Source organism: Salarias fasciatus (genome assembly GCF_902148845.1).
Source record: "Salarias fasciatus chromosome 7 unlocalized genomic scaffold, fSalaFa1.1 super_scaffold_4, whole genome shotgun sequence".
Lineage (NCBI taxonomy): Eukaryota > Metazoa > Chordata > Actinopteri > Blenniiformes > Blenniidae > Salarias > Salarias fasciatus.
In genome coordinates this window covers 1,048,187-1,065,106 of record NW_021941229.1, presented here as the reverse complement: position 1 = coordinate 1,065,106, position 16,920 = coordinate 1,048,187, and the positions used below count along the sequence as shown (strand labels likewise).

At 53.5% G+C, this 16,920-nt stretch overlaps 1 protein-coding gene across 1 annotated transcript; it reads left to right on the top strand.

The window, feature by feature from the left end:
* The first annotated feature begins 1,944 nt into the window (after positions 1 to 1,944).
* On the top strand, positions 1,945 to 16,567 carry LOC115382700 (guanine nucleotide-binding protein subunit alpha-14-like). Its single transcript, XM_030084534.1, has 7 exons — positions 1,945 to 2,238; positions 10,031 to 10,215; positions 13,580 to 13,734; positions 13,883 to 14,011; positions 14,829 to 14,958; positions 15,029 to 15,182; positions 15,781 to 16,567. The coding sequence occupies exons 1-7, from the start codon at positions 2,118 to 2,120 to the stop codon at positions 15,969 to 15,971; spliced, it is 1,065 nt and encodes a 354-aa protein (XP_029940394.1). The 5' UTR covers positions 1,945 to 2,117; the 3' UTR covers positions 15,972 to 16,567.
* Positions 16,568 to 16,920: the final 353 nt, after the last annotated feature.

The following is a 16,920-nucleotide window of genomic DNA, read 5'->3' as shown; positions in this document are numbered from 1 at the left end:
CTTGAACCTTTTTTGAATCGCTTTTGAAGCAAGACTGATGAATCGTGTCATAATTTAAAAATCAGTTCAGTGTCTATTCGGGTATCATGGAGCTGCTACAGAGAGACTGAAGAGCCACATGTGACTCCAGAGCCGCAGGTTGAACACCCCTGGTCCAGATGAACCTGCTTCTCTCGTGTAGAGCCGCGACGTTAAAAAAACCCTCATCAGGACCCGAGTGAAGTCACTCTGAGCACACTCCTGACCGAGTCTGCGGTTGTCCCTGTGCACAGCTCTCCTGTTCCAGTGTGTGAATGAGTCCCCGGAGTGCTCCGGGTCTCGCTGCACTGCAGAAGGTGGACGATGGACCAGGAGCAGCAGGCTCCAGACCGCCGGGACCTCGGTAAACACGTCCCAGAAAACACTGCTTCAGACCAGACACCTGTTTCCAGCAGTAACGCCACAGTGAGCGGCCTGAGCAGCGCTAGCCTCCGCCGTGCTGTCGGCAGCCGGTCCCTCAGCAGAGGAGGACGGCCTGTCGGTTGTACCGTGGTATTCTGAGATTGTGGTTGGACGGGTGTGCGGTGCTGGCACGTCGCTGGAGGAAACACCTGGCGGAGTAACCATGGCCGCATTCCACTTCGGGGAAGGCCGCCGGTTACCGACAGAGCAGGAACACCTGCTGACTCACTCCAGTTCCGGCTGGTCCTGTCCTGCTGGGACGAGTCGGCAGGAAGCCAGGACTCTCACCCGGAGCGCTGACGCCGTGATGGCAGCTCCTCTGGCCTGCAGCTCACTGGCCTGACCTTTGACCCTGCCGTCTCCTACGACACAAGTCAGAGACTTATTTGACCCAGTCAGCTCAGAATCATGGAGGTAAAATATGAGATAGTGGCTCAGTCTGTGGCTGATGTGGTTGAAATGATCGACGTCCTTTAAGCAGTAATCTCTAAATGAATCCATGAATTGAAAATGATCAGGAGACGTCATGTCTTCTCAGGAGGGACCCCAGTGGTAATAAAGAAAGAGAGAAAAGCACTGGCCCCAAGACTGAGCCCTGGGGAACCCCATAAGTTACTGATAAGCTACTGGTTCAGATTCTTTTTGGTTAAGTTGGCGTTTAATTTGCTGAAGTTACTACCTGTTGAGTTTCTGATTGAGTTGCTGATTAAGTTACTATTTAAGTTACTGGTAAAGTCGCTGGTTAAGTTGCTGGTTGAGTTTCTGGTGTTGTATCAACTGTCTTTCTCCTGTTGATATTTTGTCAGGACGTGATTCACAGTCCGCCGTCCTCTCTGCTGTAGCTGCTGCCGACGGAGCTGCAGGACGGCCTTTATAATACTCACCCGGTCTATCAAAGAGGTTTTACGAGTTCTCTGTGCAGCATTGAACCCGATATCTGACACCCACTGTGTCCAGAGTTGAGTTTCCTTCCCTGGTAAATCAATCATCATCATCAACATCACAACACAAAGGGCACAGTCTGAATGTAATCTCTTCTTGTGATAAATGTAATGATGTGCTGCCAGCCTGTCATGATCCATGTTCCAGACCGACAGTAGCTTCCACCAGAAGCCTTCTGACAGCACGGTCCTGGGGTTCCAGCCCAGACCGGAGCTTTCTGTCTGGAGGTTGCACCTTCTCCCTGAGCAAAGGTTTTCTCCGGTTGTGAACCTGTGACTTTGAGAGAGAGCAGGGAGAGAGAGAGAGTACGGAGAGAGAGAGAGAGCAGGGAGAGAGAGAGAGAGAGTGCAGGGAGAGAGAGAGAGAGCAGGGAGGGAGAGCAGGGAGAGAGAGAGTGAGAGAGCACGGAGAGAGAGAGAGAGCAGGGAGAGAGAGAGACAGAGGGGGAGAGAGAGAGAGAGAGAGAGAGAAGGGAGAGAGAGGGAGAGAGAAAGAGACAGAGAGAGAGAGAGAGAGAGACCAGGGAGAGAGAGGGAGAGAGAGAGAGAGCGAGCGAGCGAGCTTGAGACAGAGCCAGAGCCCGCCTCCTCGCTGACAGCAGGAATGTGAAGTACACCTGAGCCCGAGCCGCCGGAGGAAGGAAGACTGAGTTCCAGCTGTTCCGGGACCGGAGTCCCTCTGCGAGTTCTCTCTGACGGTACGGATCCGGGCCCAACGGAACCAGCAGAACCGGCATGGAGGACTGCTGCCTGTCGGCGGACGAGGCGGAGACCCGCAGGATCCACCGGCAGATCGAGAAGCAGCTGCGTCTGGACAAACACAACTTCCGCCGGGAGCTGAAGCTGCTGCTGCTGGGTGAGAGCCGCTTACCTGACCTCCTCCAGGCCCCTGAGGCCCTGCAGCAGGGGTCACCGGGAGGTCACACACCCCAACACTCACTCTGGACTGCTGAGTGTGTTTCAGCAGAGCTTAAAGTAGGCCTGCAGGATTCTGTCTCATGGAATCCATATTTGTTGCCTAGCAACTACCTTAAATAAGCCCCGCCCAGCTCTGCTTCTGATTGGCCCAGTAACCTTTCTGATCTTCAGTGGACCAGAGGAGGCAGAGTTCGTTTCAGAACAGGGATGTGAAGCTTTTAAAGGAAAGGAGACTTTTTAAACTGGCAGCAGTCAAGTCTCCATGATGATGGTTTGTATCTGAACAGTGAGGCGTCCGTCTGGAGGGCTCCGGCTCTCCGGCTGCTCACTCATTCCGGTTCTTCTCTCAGGCTTCCTGCCTGTGTGGTCCTCCTGCTCAGGATGAAGCTCTGTTTCTGGATGAACTTCATCATAAGTCTGAAAGCATCCACAGCTCTGAACTCCCCAGTTCCTCTGTCTTGTCTTTCTTTCGCCTCGCCAGTCGCAGCGCTCCACAGGCCTCTACTCAGAGTCGGGTCATTTGTAAAACGTTGAACTCCGACTGTCTCCGAGCATCGCTGTCATGTCAACAGACCTGACCAGACAAAAGTTTTCTGTTTTCTCTTGACAAAGTCACCTAAACTTCAGTTGGTATTCTAAAGAGTTCCAACACGTGACTGTAAACTGAAGGTTTTGATAAGACACGTTTTATTTGCTCTTGTCATAAAAGTTAATCATGAGCTGAAAGCCGCTGTGATGACTGAGATTAGCTGGAGCTGGCAGCGCTGGGTTTACTGCCTGCACAAGTGGCTTCAGTCTGATCTGGAGTCCGTCCAGCCTTCTCCCTACTGTTCCCTGACGGCCCCAGAGGCCGCCAGTGTCCTGAAACCGCCGCGTCTCCGGTTCCTGGCTGGTCGCTCTGCAGCGCTGCCGGTGCGGTGCCGGACGGTCGGCTGTGCCGGACGTGGAGCCTCCTGGTCGGTGCTGCTGAGGTTGCCGGCCTCATTGTTTCTCACGTCATCTGATTTACAGAACAGGTTTTTGTTGACGGCCTGGGCCAACGCAGCAACAAAACAAGGAATCAAACCGCCACTCTTTCATGTGCAGAGCTCCCTGGACCCGGTCCAGGGAGCTCTGCTCAGTCACTGAAAACCCAGCTGTCTCTGAAAACACTCGTCTCCGTGGAGTCGGGGGAAACACAGCTTCTTGAAAATGGTCCGTGTGTGTCTCTTATTGGCAAAATGAACGAACAGCGCCAACTTGTGGCCCAGCACGAACACATGGTTTTCAATGTGTCTGCTCTTTCCGGGTGAACACACGTTTTCAGAGCGCTGTGGTGTAAACGCAGAAGGTTCCTGAAACCGTGTCGGCTGAACGTCGTTGGAGCTGCGCTCCAGCAGCGACTCAGCTGACCTCTCGTCGTTCAGACCAGATGGGTCGTGAGCGACGGCGGTTTTTTAAATGACTGAGAGTTCGGGACATTTCTTGCTCTGATGAACTTCTGTGTGAGTAAACTCCGGAGCGGCAGGAAGCCACGTTCCATTACACCACCTGTCGACGCCGGAGCTCCAGGTTGCTGTTTGCATTCTTGGAATAGTTGGTGTGTTTGTTCCTCCGTCAGAACGGCGCTCCGGCCCGTCCTCATGCCGGTGGACACGGAACAGAGCAGACGCTTTTCTAAAAGCGCTTCAGAGCTCAGTAATGGACGGCAGCAGCAGCTTTCTGTTTCCAGCATTGTTTACTGCTGTGTGTGCAACAGCGCCAAGCCCAGCACGCTCCGTGCACGGTTCCGTCGTGTTTTCCCGTGCACGCCACCGGGGCTGACTGTGAGGCTCTCTGTTTCCTCAGACAGCTGGGGAGCTGGATTTGCAGGCCGGAGCCAGTCAGGCTTTGGCTTCCAAAGGGAAAGCTGCCGAAAGTCTCTGCATCGCACTACATTTACTACACAACAATAAGTTGTCCACCTTGTTTGTTTTTATTAGGATTGAGTTATTTCACCTCCTTCCTGGTGGAATCACAACCTGAGTCTGGTATGAAGCTCATTAAAAGACAATAAGCTCGTCAGCCTCCGTGACAGGAGCTCCGATTCCCCTGCTCCATCCAGACCGGCGGCTCCTGAAGCCTGACTGCCAAAACAACAACATGACGGAATTTCTCTGACGGTCAGGACTACTTTCTACTGGAGAACAGTAACTCCTGAAGGTCGGTCTAATGGTTAACTCTTCAGGCATCTCGGCTGCTATCAGCTCTTATCGGCGCTGCTTTACAGCCGGCGGGTCCAGGAAGTGTCTCACTGCTTCACTCAAGGACAGATGGACCGATAGTGTCTCCAGATGTGCACCGAGCTGGACAGATACCTGCCAGAGGACGCACATAAATACTGACGGCACGTGATTGACCACACGTGTTCAGGTATGAGTCAAAACAGTCCTTCAGCCAATCACGTTGCAGCAACCCAACACATGCAGGAAGAATGAGGGGGAAAGGAGCTTGAAGTGTTTCACCGACTGCTGCTCACTCGACCAGCCGAGTGCTGACGGAGAAGAGTCTGGGAGACAAGCTTTCTCTGGGACAAGAAGCTGACAGAATGGACAGAAAACCAGCCAGGACTCCAGGATCCAGATAATCCGGAGTCCTGGAGCCGATGGTCCACAGCAGCAGGAGAACCAGCAGGTGTCGCTGCTGACGGCTAGAAGAGAACCCTGAGGTTCACCCGGCTCCCCGCCCTGGACCAAAGGCTGGCTGCTCCTTTTACACTAGGAAAATGATAGAGGTCCCGGTCCTGGTCCCGGACCTGGTCCTGGACCTGGTCCTGCACTCCACGGCTGTAGTAAACTCATGCTCAGCATACAGACAATCAGACCAATGCTTTCCTCCAGAGGGACATGAGGTTCTCTGGGTCCTGGTCCTGGTCCTGGTCCTGGTCCTGGTCCTGGTCCTGGTCCTGGTCCTGGTCCACATCCTCCCTCTAGTGGGATTGTAGGTGAAGTGGATTGTAAATGTGTCTTATAAACAGTGGGTGGATCCGCTCCACTCTGAGCGGATCATATTTCTGATCTCATTGATCGAGGTCGTCTACACCGATCATTAACCCGCTATAAACCGCGCCTGACCGCTGAGCGGCGTGAACGGCGGATCATTTGTTGTGCTCATGTGTTCCCTCATACGTAGTGACGTGAAGACGTGAAAGGAAACAGGAAGCAGGAAAGTCAAACACAGGCAGAAGCTAAAATAGAACCCTGGAGAGGAGAGATGTTCCAAGAGCTCGGTGGTGGACGACCAGCAGGCCGCCGCCAGCCGGCCAGGCAGAGGCAGGCCGGCGAGGCGGGGGCCGTGTTAGATGTTAGATGTTAGAACGCTGAGCTCACCTCTCTGAACCCTCACTCTCTGAACCCTCACCTCTCTGAACCCTCGGCTCTCTGAACCCTCGCTCTCTGAACCCTCGCTCTCTGAACCCTCACTCTCTGAACCCTCACTCTCTGAACCATCACCTCTCTGAACCCTCACTCCCTGAACCCTCACACTCTGAACCCTCACTCTCTGAACCCTCACTCTCTGAACCCTCACCTCTCTGAACCCTCGGCTCTCTGAACCCTCACCTCTCTGAACCCTCACTCTCTGAACCCTCACCTCTCTGAACCCTCACTCCCTGAACCCTCACCTCTCTGAACCCTCACTCTCTGAACCCTCACCTCTCTGAACCCTCGGCTCTCTGAACCCTCACTCTCTGAACCCTCACCTCTCTGAACCATCACTCTCTGAACCCTCACTCTCTGAACCCTCACCTCTCTGAACCATCACTCTCTGAACCCTCACTCTCTGAACCCTCACCTTTCTGAACCCTCACTCTCTGAACCCTCACCTTTCTGAACCCTCACTCTCTGAACCCTCACCTTTCTGAACCCTCACTCTCTGAACCCTCACCTCTCTGAACCCTCTCTCTCTGAACCCTCACCTCTCTGAACCCTCACTCTCTGAACCCTCACCTCTCTGAACCCTCACCTCTCTGAACCCTCACTCTCTGAACCCTCACTCTCTGAACCCTCACCTCTCTGAACACTCGGCTCTCTGAACCCTCACCTCTCTGAACCCTCACTCTCTGAACCCTCACTCTCTGAACCCTCACCTCTCTGAACCCTCACTCCCTGAACCCTCACCTCTCTGAACCCTCACTCTCTGAACCCTCACTCCCTGAACCCTCACTCTCTGAACCCTCGGCTCCCTGAACCCTCGGCTCTCTGAACCCTCACTCTCTGAACCCTCACCTTTCTGAACCCTCACTCTCTGAACCCTCACCTTTCTGAACCCTCACTCTCTGAACCCTCACCTCTCTGAACCCTCTCTCTCTGAACCCTCACCTCTCTGAACCCTCACTCTCTGAACCCTCACCTCTCTGAACCCTCACCTCTCTGAACCCTCACTCTCTGAACCCTCACTCTCTGAACCCTCACCTCTCTGAACACTCGGCTCTCTGAACCCTCACCTCTCTGAACCCTCACTCTCTGAGCCCTCACTCTCTGAACCCTCACCTCTCTGAACCCTCACTCCCTGAACCCTCACCTCTCTGAACCCTCACTCTCTGAACCCTCACTCCCTGAACCCTCACTCTCTGAACCCTCGGCTCCCTGAACCCTCGGCTCTCTGAACCCTCACTCTCTGAACCCTCACCTCTCTGAACCCTCGGCTCTCTGAACCCTCGGCTCCCTGAACCCTCGGCTCTCTGAACCCTCACTCCCTGAACCCTCACCTCTCTGAACCCTCGGCTCTCTGAACCCTCGGCTCTCTGAACCCTCGGCTCTCTGAACCCTCACTCTCTGAACCCTCACTCTCTGAACCCTCACTCTCTGAACCCTCACCTCTCTGAACCCTCACTCCCTGAACCCTCACCTCTCTGAACCCTCGGCTCTCTGAACCCTCGGCTCTCTGAACCCTCACTCTCTGAACCCTCACTCTCTGAACCCTCACTCCCTGAACCCTCACTCTCTGAACCCTCAGCTCCCTGAACCCTCACTCTCTGAACCCTCACTCTCTGAACCCTCGGCTCTCTGAACCCTCACCTCTCTGAACCCTCACTCTCTGAACCCTCACTCTCTGAACCCTCACCTCTCTGAACCCTCACTCCTTGAACCCTCACTCCCTGAACCCTCACTCTCTGAACCCTCAGCTCCCTGAACCCTCACTCCCTGAACCCTCACTCTCTGAACCCTCAGCTCCCTGAACCCTCACTCTCTGAACCCTCACTCCCTGAACCCTCACCTCTCTGAACCCTCACTCTCTGAACCCTCACTCTCTGAACCCTCAGCTCCCTGAACCCTCACTCTCTGAACCCTCTCTCTCTCTGAACCCTCAGCTCCCTGAACCCTCGGCTCTCTGAACCCTCACTCTCTGAACCCTCACTCTCTGAACCCTCACTCTCTGAACCCTCACCTCTCTGAACCCTCGCTCTCTGAACCCTCACTCCCTGAACCCTCACCTCTCTGAACCCTCGGCTCTCTGAACCCTCGGCTCTCTGAACCCTCACTCTCTGAACCCTCACTCTCTGAACCCTCACCTCTCTGAACCCTCACTCCCTGAACCCTCACCTCTCTGAACCCTCGGCTCTCTGAACCCTCGGCTCTCTGAACCCTCACTCTCTGAACCCTCACTCTCTGAACCCTCACTCCCTGAACCCTCACTCTCTGAACCCTCAGCTCCCTGAACCCTCACAATCTGAACCCTCACCTCTCTGAACCCTCACTCCCTGAACCCTCACCTCTCTGAACCCTCTCTCTCTCTGAACCCTCAGCTCCCTGAACCCTCAGCTCTCTGAACCCTCTCTCTCTGAACCCTCACCTCTCTGAACCCTCGGCTCTGTGAACCCTCACCTCTCTGAACCCTCGGCTCTCTGAACCCTCGGCTCTCTGAACCCTCACCTCTCTGAACCCTCACCTCTCTGAACCCTCACCTCTCTGAACCCTCACCTCTCTGAACCCTCGGCTCTCTGAACCCTCACCTTTCTGAACCCTCACCTCTCTGAACCCTCGGCTCTCTGAACCCTCACCTCTCTGAACCCTCACCTCTCTGAACCCTCACCTCTCTGAACCCTCACTCCCTGAACCCTCACCTCTCTGAACCCTCACTCTCTGAACCCTCACCTCTCTGAACCCTCGGCTCTCTGAACCCTCACTCTCTGAACCCTCACCTCTCTGAACCCTCGGCTCTCTGAACCCTCACCTCTCTGAACCCTCACCTCTCTGAACCCTCACCTTTCTGAACCCTCACTCTCTGAACCCTCACTCTCTGAACCCTCACCTCTCTGAACCCTCAGCTCCCTGAACCCTCACTCCCTGAACCCTCACTCTCTGAACCCTCAGCTCCCTGAACCTTCACTCTCTGAACCCTCACTCCCTGAACCCTCACTCTCTGAACCCTCTCTCCCTCTGAACCCTCAGCTCTCTGAACCCTCGGCTCTCTGAACCCTCACCTCTCTGAACCCTCACTCTCTGACCCCTCACTCCCTGAACCCTCACCTCTCTGAACCCTCGGATCTCTGAACCCTCAGCTCTCTGAACCCTCGGCTCTCTGAACCCTCACTCTCTGAACCCTCACTCTCTGAACCCTCACCTCTCTGAACCCTCACTCCCTGAACCCTCACCTCTCTGAACCCTCGGCTCTCTGAACCCTCGGCTCTCTGAACCCTCACTCTCTGAACCCTCACTCTCTGTACCCTCACTCTCTGAACCCTCAGCTCCCTGAACCCTCACTCTCTGAACCCTCACTCTCTGAACCCTCACCTCTCTGAACCCTCACTCCCTGAACCCTCACCTCTCTGAACCCTCGGTTTTCTGAACCCTCGGCTCTCTGAACCCTCACTCTCTGAACCCTCACTCTCTGAACCCTCACTCTCTGAACCCTCACTCTCTGAACCCTCACTCTCTGAACCCTCACCTCTCTGAACCCTCACTCTCTGAACCCCCACCTCTCTGAACCCTCGGCTCTCTGAACCCTCAGCTCTCTGAACCCTCACTCTCTGAACCCTCACTCTCTGAACCCTCACTCCCTGAACCCTCACTCTCTGAACCCTCAGCTCCCTGAACCCTCACTCTCTGAACCCTCACTCTCTGAACCCTCACTCTCTGAACCCTCACTCCCTGAACCCTCACTCCCTGAACCCTCTCTCTCTGAACCCTCACCTCTCTGAACCCTCGGCTCTCTGAACCCTCACCTCTCTGAACCCTCGGCTCTCTGAACCCTCTCCTCTCTGAACCCTCTCTCTCTGAACCCTCACTCTCTGAACCCTCACCTTTCTGAACCTTCACCTCTCTGAACCCTCGGCTCTCTGAACCCTCACCTCTCTGAACCCTCACCTCTCTGAACCCTCGGCTTTCTGAACCCTCACCTCTCTGAACCCTCGGCTCTCTGAACCCTCTCTCTCTGAACCCTCTCTCTCTGAACCCTCTCTCTCTGAACCCTCACTCTCTGAACCCTCACCTCTCTGAACCCTCACCTCTCTGAACCCTCACCTCTCTGAACCCTCGGCTCTCTGAATCCTCTCCTGCTGTTGTTTCATTTTCTGAACCTCTTTTAGTCGCAGCTGATTGAAGTGAGAACATTTTGATTGTGTCTTTTTTTGAAGGCTTCTGATTGTTGTGTTTTGATGTTTCCTCCCCGTGTGTGTGTGTGTGTGTGTGTGTGTGTGTGTGTGTGTGTGTGTGTGTGTGTGTGTGTGTGTGTGTGTGTGTGTGTGTGTTTGTGTGTGTGTGTGTGCTCAGGGACCGGGGAGAGCGGGAAGAGCACCTTCATCAAGCAGATGAGGATCATCCACGGCAGCGGCTACAGCGAGGCGGACAGGAAGGGCTTCACCCGGCTGGTGTTCCAGAACATCCTGAAGGCCGTGCAGTCGCTCATCGAGGCCATGCAGACGCTGCGGCTCCACTACGGGGACGAGCACAACGCCGTGAGACACTTCAGCCTCCCTCACCGTCTTCCTGCTGCAGGGCAACTCAAAGCTTTCACTGTTTACATGTCGTGTCTGAAAATGCAACTTTTTGAAAACAGGTTCTCAAGGTGGAACTTTCTGAGAATGCCCAGGCTCCGTCGCCAGGGAAACAATGGAAAGTGCAGCTTTTTTAAAACGCTGCGACTGCACATGATGAACAATCCTGGAGAGCAGGGGTCACAGGTCGCCCCCAGGGACCAGGGGGTCACCTGCAGGCCCGATTTCTAAAAATAGCACAACTCAGTAGTGAGCTGATTGAAAAATGAAAACATCCTAAAGGTGTTTGTTTTGCTTGAAGTTTAGATAGGTTTAGATGAACTCTGACCTCCTCCAGTTCGAAGGTCAGTATTAGTGTGTGACAGAGCCTCAGTGTTGGTGGAGAGGAAGCTGGCGGGCGCCGCTGAGACGGGAGCCGAATGCAGATTCTCACCCCAAAACATGGAAAAATGAGGCTTTCACAACCAGAGCTCTTCTTCACGGCTCTGACAGAAACCAGCACGAGTCGCCTTTCCTGACGACGGCAGAGCGGAGCAGTGTGAAGCAGCCGCCAGCCGCAGGCAGCGCCGGCTCGGCAAGGCCTTTCTCACCAACCGGCCAGCAACAACCACAGCCTGGTGTGTGGAGACAAGACGGGAGGCTGGGAGGGGGGCTGACCGTCATGAAGGAGAACATCCTGCAGCTGACTATTACTATTGCAACACATCACCAGCAGCGTAAAACTAGCCTGTCTCACCACGGTCTAACCAGCTCACGTTCCCTGTTAGTGGAGGACTATCCAACGCCTGGTGAATTCTGCTTCACAGTGACAGGAAGAGCCGACATCCAAGGATCAAAAAGCCACGTCGCTATGAACGCTTGGCCGCCACGAGCCGGTTCTCCCTGTGGGAACTTTTCTGACACCTCCTGCTTAAAACCCAAAAAGTCAGAAGGATGGTGAGGCCCCGCTTTCACGGTCTGGACTCAGACTGAAAATCAAGATCAAGCGAGCTTTTGCCCTTCTGCTGTACAGGAGCAGAAGATAGATAGATAGATAGATAGATAGATAGATAGATAGATAGATAGATAGATAGATAGATAGATAGATAGATAGATAGATAGATAGATAGATAGATAGATAGATAAAAACTTTATTAATCTCCCAAGGGAGAAATTCAGGTGTCCAGCAGCAAACACATAAATCATTCACACGCAAATAAATAAATAACAACAGTACAATAAAGTAGTAATAAAGTGCTCATAGCGTTCAGAGTGTACTCAGTTCGGCTCAGGCACATCTGTTGAACAGCCTGACTGCTGAGGGGCGTTAAAGCGTTAAAGAGCGTTAAAGCGCTCAGTTCTGCAGCGCAGTGACAGCAGCCTGTTACTCCGGTCACTCTTTTGAGCTGCGACTGAGTCGTACAGTGGATGCAAAAGCTCTTTTCTTTGACGGTAGGGAAGCCGCCGGCGCCGGCGACAGACACGCTCCTGATGGACCTGGTGCTATTGATGGATGCTACTGGGAATCTGAAGCACCTGAGCTGCGAGCTGCGAGGCGTTCCGACGGCTGTTGATATGATCGGTGCTTCAAACACATTTAGAGCCCAGAGGGACAGTTTGTCTGTGGACTCAGAGAAAAGCAGCGCCGCCTCTGTGCTGGCGTGGCGTCCAGCTGGGGCGTGGCAGCATTTCGCCGTCCTGATGTGAACCAGTCATGGTCTGATAACAACATCAATAAATAATCCAGTTCAGCAAATATCACTTTAACTCATGGAGAAATGACAGAGTTGTTTAATCGAGCTCTAACGCTTTGGGAGAGCAGCTGAGGAAGTTTCTCTCAGTTTCAAATTGCTCCAGTTTCTCAAAGCTCCAACTTTGCAGCTGTTTTCAAAAAGTTTTCTTTCGCCCTGAGCATCGTTGCAGAGGACATGAACCCTTGGTTTTCAAAAAGTTGTGTTTGTCCCCACAAGATGCATCAGACTCAGACTCATCAGACTCATCAGACTCAGACTCATCAGACTCATCAGACTCATCAGACTCAGACTCATCAGACTCAGACTCATCAGACTCATCAGACTCATCAGACTCATCAGACTCAGACTCATCAGACTCATCAGACTCAGACTCATCAGATTCAGACTCATCAGACTCATCAGACTCATCAGACTCATCAGACTCATCAGACTCAGACTCATCAGACTCAGACTCATCAGACTCATCAGACTCATCAGACTCATCAGACTCAGACTCATCAGACTCATCAGATTCAGACTCATCAGACTCATCAGACTCAGACTCATCAGACTCAGACTCATCAGACTCATCAGACTCAGACTCATCAGACTCAGACTCATCAGACTCATCAGACTCAGACTCATCAGACTCATCAGACTCATCAGACTCATCAGACTCAGACTCATCAGACTCATCAGACTCAGACTCATCAGACTCAGACTCATCAGACTCATCAGACTCATCAGACTCATCAGACTCAGACTCATCAGACTCATCAGACTCAGACTCATCAGACTCATCAGACTCAGACTCATCAGACTCAGACTCATCAGACTCATCAGACTCAGACTCATCAGACTCATCAGACTCATCAGACTCAGACTCATCAGACTCAGACTCATCAGACTCAGACTCATCAGACTCATCAGACTCATCAGACTCAGACTCATCAGACTCATCAGACTCAGACTCATCAGACTCATCAGACTCATCAGACTCATCAGACTCAGACTCATCAGACTCAGACTCATCAGACTCAGACTCATCAGACTCATCAGACTCAGACTCATCAGATTCATCAGACTCATCAGACTCATCAGACTCAGACTCATCAGACTCATCAGACTCATCAGACTCAGACTCATCAGACTCATCAGACTCATCAGACTCATCAGACTCATCAGACTCAGACTCATCAGACTCATCAGACTCATCAGACTCATCAGACTCATCAGACTCATCAGACTCAGACTCATCAGACTCATCAGACTCATCAGACTCATCCGACTCTTCAGACTCAGACTCATCAGACTCTTCAGACTCAGACTCATCAGAGTCATCAGACTCAGACTCATCAGACTCATCAGACTCATCAGACTCATCAGACTCATCAGACTCATCAGTCATTTGTCTCCAGGATCCTGGAGTTTCATGAACAGCGAGTCTTCATGCCTGAGCTCCTGCAGCAAGTCCCCTCTGCCTGCTGAGTACTGAGAGTGTGTGTGTGTGTGTGTGTGTGTTTGTGTGTGTGTGTGTGTGTGTGTGTGTGTGTGTGTGTGTGTGTGTGTGTGTGTGTGTGCGCATGTTTGTGTGTTTGTGTGTGTTGCATCAGCGCCACGCCGAGAAGCTGAGCCAGGTGGAAACCACCCTCGTGTCCACGCTGGAGTCCTGGCAGGCGCACGCCATCAAGAGCGTGTGGACCGACCACGGCATTCAGAAGTGCTACGACCGCAGGAGGGAGTTCCAGCTGTCAGACTCTGCCAAATAGTGAGCCTGTTTCCTGTTTCCTGTTTCCTGGTTTCCGGTGAGATGGAGGGAGTTCTCCAGGACTCCGCTCTGCTGAGCCCTTCTCTCCTCCTGACACAAGTCAGGACCAACATTTCAACCGTGGATCTGCTGTTCTTAAACTTTTCAGTTACCTGGATGACCTGGATCGGATCACGGCGCCGGGTTACATCCCCACCCTGCAGGACGTCCTGCGGGTCCGGGTTCCCACCACTGGCATCATCGAGTACCCGTTCGACCTCTCCAGGGTGGTTTTCAGGTACGATACCGGTTTTCACTGGCAGGAGGGAAGATCAGCTCACTGCTTCACCGTTTCCCCATTTTAGAGTGAAAATGCATGAGCCAAGCAAACGCAGGAGGACTTCCTGTCCAGCAGGGAGCAGCAGAGCTGAATCTGCACAGAAACAACCAGCAGCGCCCACTAGTGGCCCCACATGAGAACTACACAGAGGCATTTTGAAGGGAAGCAGTCAAACAGGTTTCCACTGGAGCGCTGCTCTCCGAGCCGCATGCATGTTGAGGCTTCCAGGCTTTTCCCCGTCATACGCTGATTATTCATGATCGATAAACTCCAGAAACAGACGGTCTGTCCCTACATCCCCGCTTAGAGAAACGGCAGAGACACTGACAACCATGCAGTTCTCACCTTGGTCCACTAGTTGGTGCTGTCGAGATCAATATGCTAAGAACAGCAACAATGGAGAACACAGAACTGCCAAGTCCAGGGGAATCTGGACCAGGACCAGGGGAATCTGGACCAGGACCAGGACCAGGACCAGGGGAATCTGGCCCTGGAGTCCTGACCCTCTGGAGGAAGACATGGTTCTGGCAGTCCGTCTACTGAGCATGTGCAGTACTGCTGTTCTCTCGACTTGTGGGTTTCGAGTCTCAGTGTTTCAGAAAAGTTGCGTTTTGTCCTGTTTCCGTGGAGACGGATTTGAATCCACCCTGGGAGCTGTCCCCAGTGCTGCACCCTCCCTTTGAGTTCTGCTTGGTCCTCCCTTCCGGTGCGTAGAGGCTGACTGAGTGTGTGTGTGTGTGTGTGTGTGTGTGTGTGTGTGTGTGTGTGTGTGCAGGATGGTGGACGTGGGCGGCCAGCGCTCAGAGAGGAGGAAGTGGATCCACTGCTTCGAGGGCGTCACCTCCATCATCTTCCTGGCGGCCATCAGCGAGTACGACCAGGTGCTCTCCGAGAGCCAGAACGAGGTACTGGGCGCCGGGACGCCGGAACCTTCCGCAGCGCGGTGTGTTCTCTGAAGGGTTCTCTCTCCTGCAGAACCGAATGTGTGAGAGTCTGGCCCTGTTCAAGACGCTCCTGTCCAGCACCTGGTTCCAGGAGTCCTCCACCATCCTCTTCCTGAACAAGACCGACCTGCTGGAGGAGAAGATCAGCCAGTCCCACCTGGCAGCCTACTTCCCCAGATACACCGGTACTATCCGCTCATGGAAAACCTCACTCACACACACACACACACACACACACACACACACACACACACACACACACACACACACACACACACACCACATACACACACACACACACACACACACACACACACACACACACACACACACACACACACACCACACCACCGTGAGCAGGTTTTGCTGCTTGATACATGAAATATTTGAATAAAGGATGAATAATGATGGACTTTATGGAGATTCTGATTGGAGTCTCAACCACAAGCATCCTCCCTGCGGTCTGGAAACACCTTTCGGGATCAGATAAATTTCTCTGGCGGTGCTCCAGGCTTCACCCACAGTCCTCGAACAACCTCCGATCACCGGAGTTAAACTGTTACGACCATGAAGCAGTTATATTACAGACCATAAAGACCGGACGAGCAGCAGGGCAACGAGGAGCTGTGTTTAAGACGAGCCATGAAGATTCATGATGAGTTGGTTTTAAATGATCTGCCAGGAACATAAATCAATGGAGGGCCTGTTGAATGTTCCGCCGGGAGAAGCCGTCCCTCCAGGGTCTGAGGACGAACTGACTCTGAACTGTCTTCACCTCCGCAGGACCCAAGCGAGACGCCGAGTCCGCAAAGAAGTTCATCCTGAAGATGTACACGGAGCGGCACGTCGGCCACCAGAAGCCGCTGTACACACACTACACCTGCGCCACGGACACCGAGAACATCCGGGTGGTGTTCAGCGCCGTCAAGGACACGCTGTTCAGGGACAACCTGGACAAGTTTAACCTGCAGTGAGGCCAGATCCCAGGGACCGAGGGACGCCTCTGCTGGGGACCATGGCGGGGAACCACAGGATGGAAATACTGACGGAGGAACCACGGCCAGGAACTGATGCTGGAGGAACCACGGTGGAGAACCACAGCTGGAAACCACCACTGGAGGGAACCACAGCGGGGAAACACAGTCCAGATTCTGCTGGTCCTGGTTCCAGTCCAGGTTCTCCTGGACTTGGTACTTTCAAGAGTTGACAGTCACTGTAACAAGAATCCAGCCGGGTGTTGTGTCCAGATGAATGTCTGAGTTCTCCTTGTTAATGTTCAGAGTGTGTTGTTCTCCGTGTTCTCCACTGTTAGAGTGGAACATGAGAAGGGTCTGAGGTTGTGTGGACGATCATCATGTTGAAGACATGACTGTGAAAACAGAAGCATTATTCTCTGGAAGCGTGGTGGTGGAACCGGGACTCCGACGGGTTCTCCAGTGTTCTGTCAGGAACCCGGTTCTGAGGAGGCTGGAGCGCCGCTGCCTCACACGTGTGTTTAGAATGAGTGTGTTGTTTTTATGAGTGTACGACTTCCTCCCAACTGAGAACACACAATAAAACATGAAGCGTCTTTTGGCGGTTCTTCCTGGTGTGGCTGTGGCTCCGCCCCCGGCCCCGCGCCCTGGCTCCAGACCGTCAGGCGGTGGAATCGGGGAAGAGAGCAGAACCTGTGGACTGCACGGCGGCGGGCTGCTCGCTGGCGGCCGTGTTCTCCGCGGAGGGTTGAAGCAGAACACAAAGGTTCTGCGGAGCGAGAACAGCTCTGCTCTGGAACACCTCTGGAACAGCCTGTCTGACGCTCATCCCAGAGGCTGGATAAAACACCACGGCTGCACACACACACACACACACACACACACACACACACACACACACACACACACACACACACACACACACACACACACACACACACACACATCC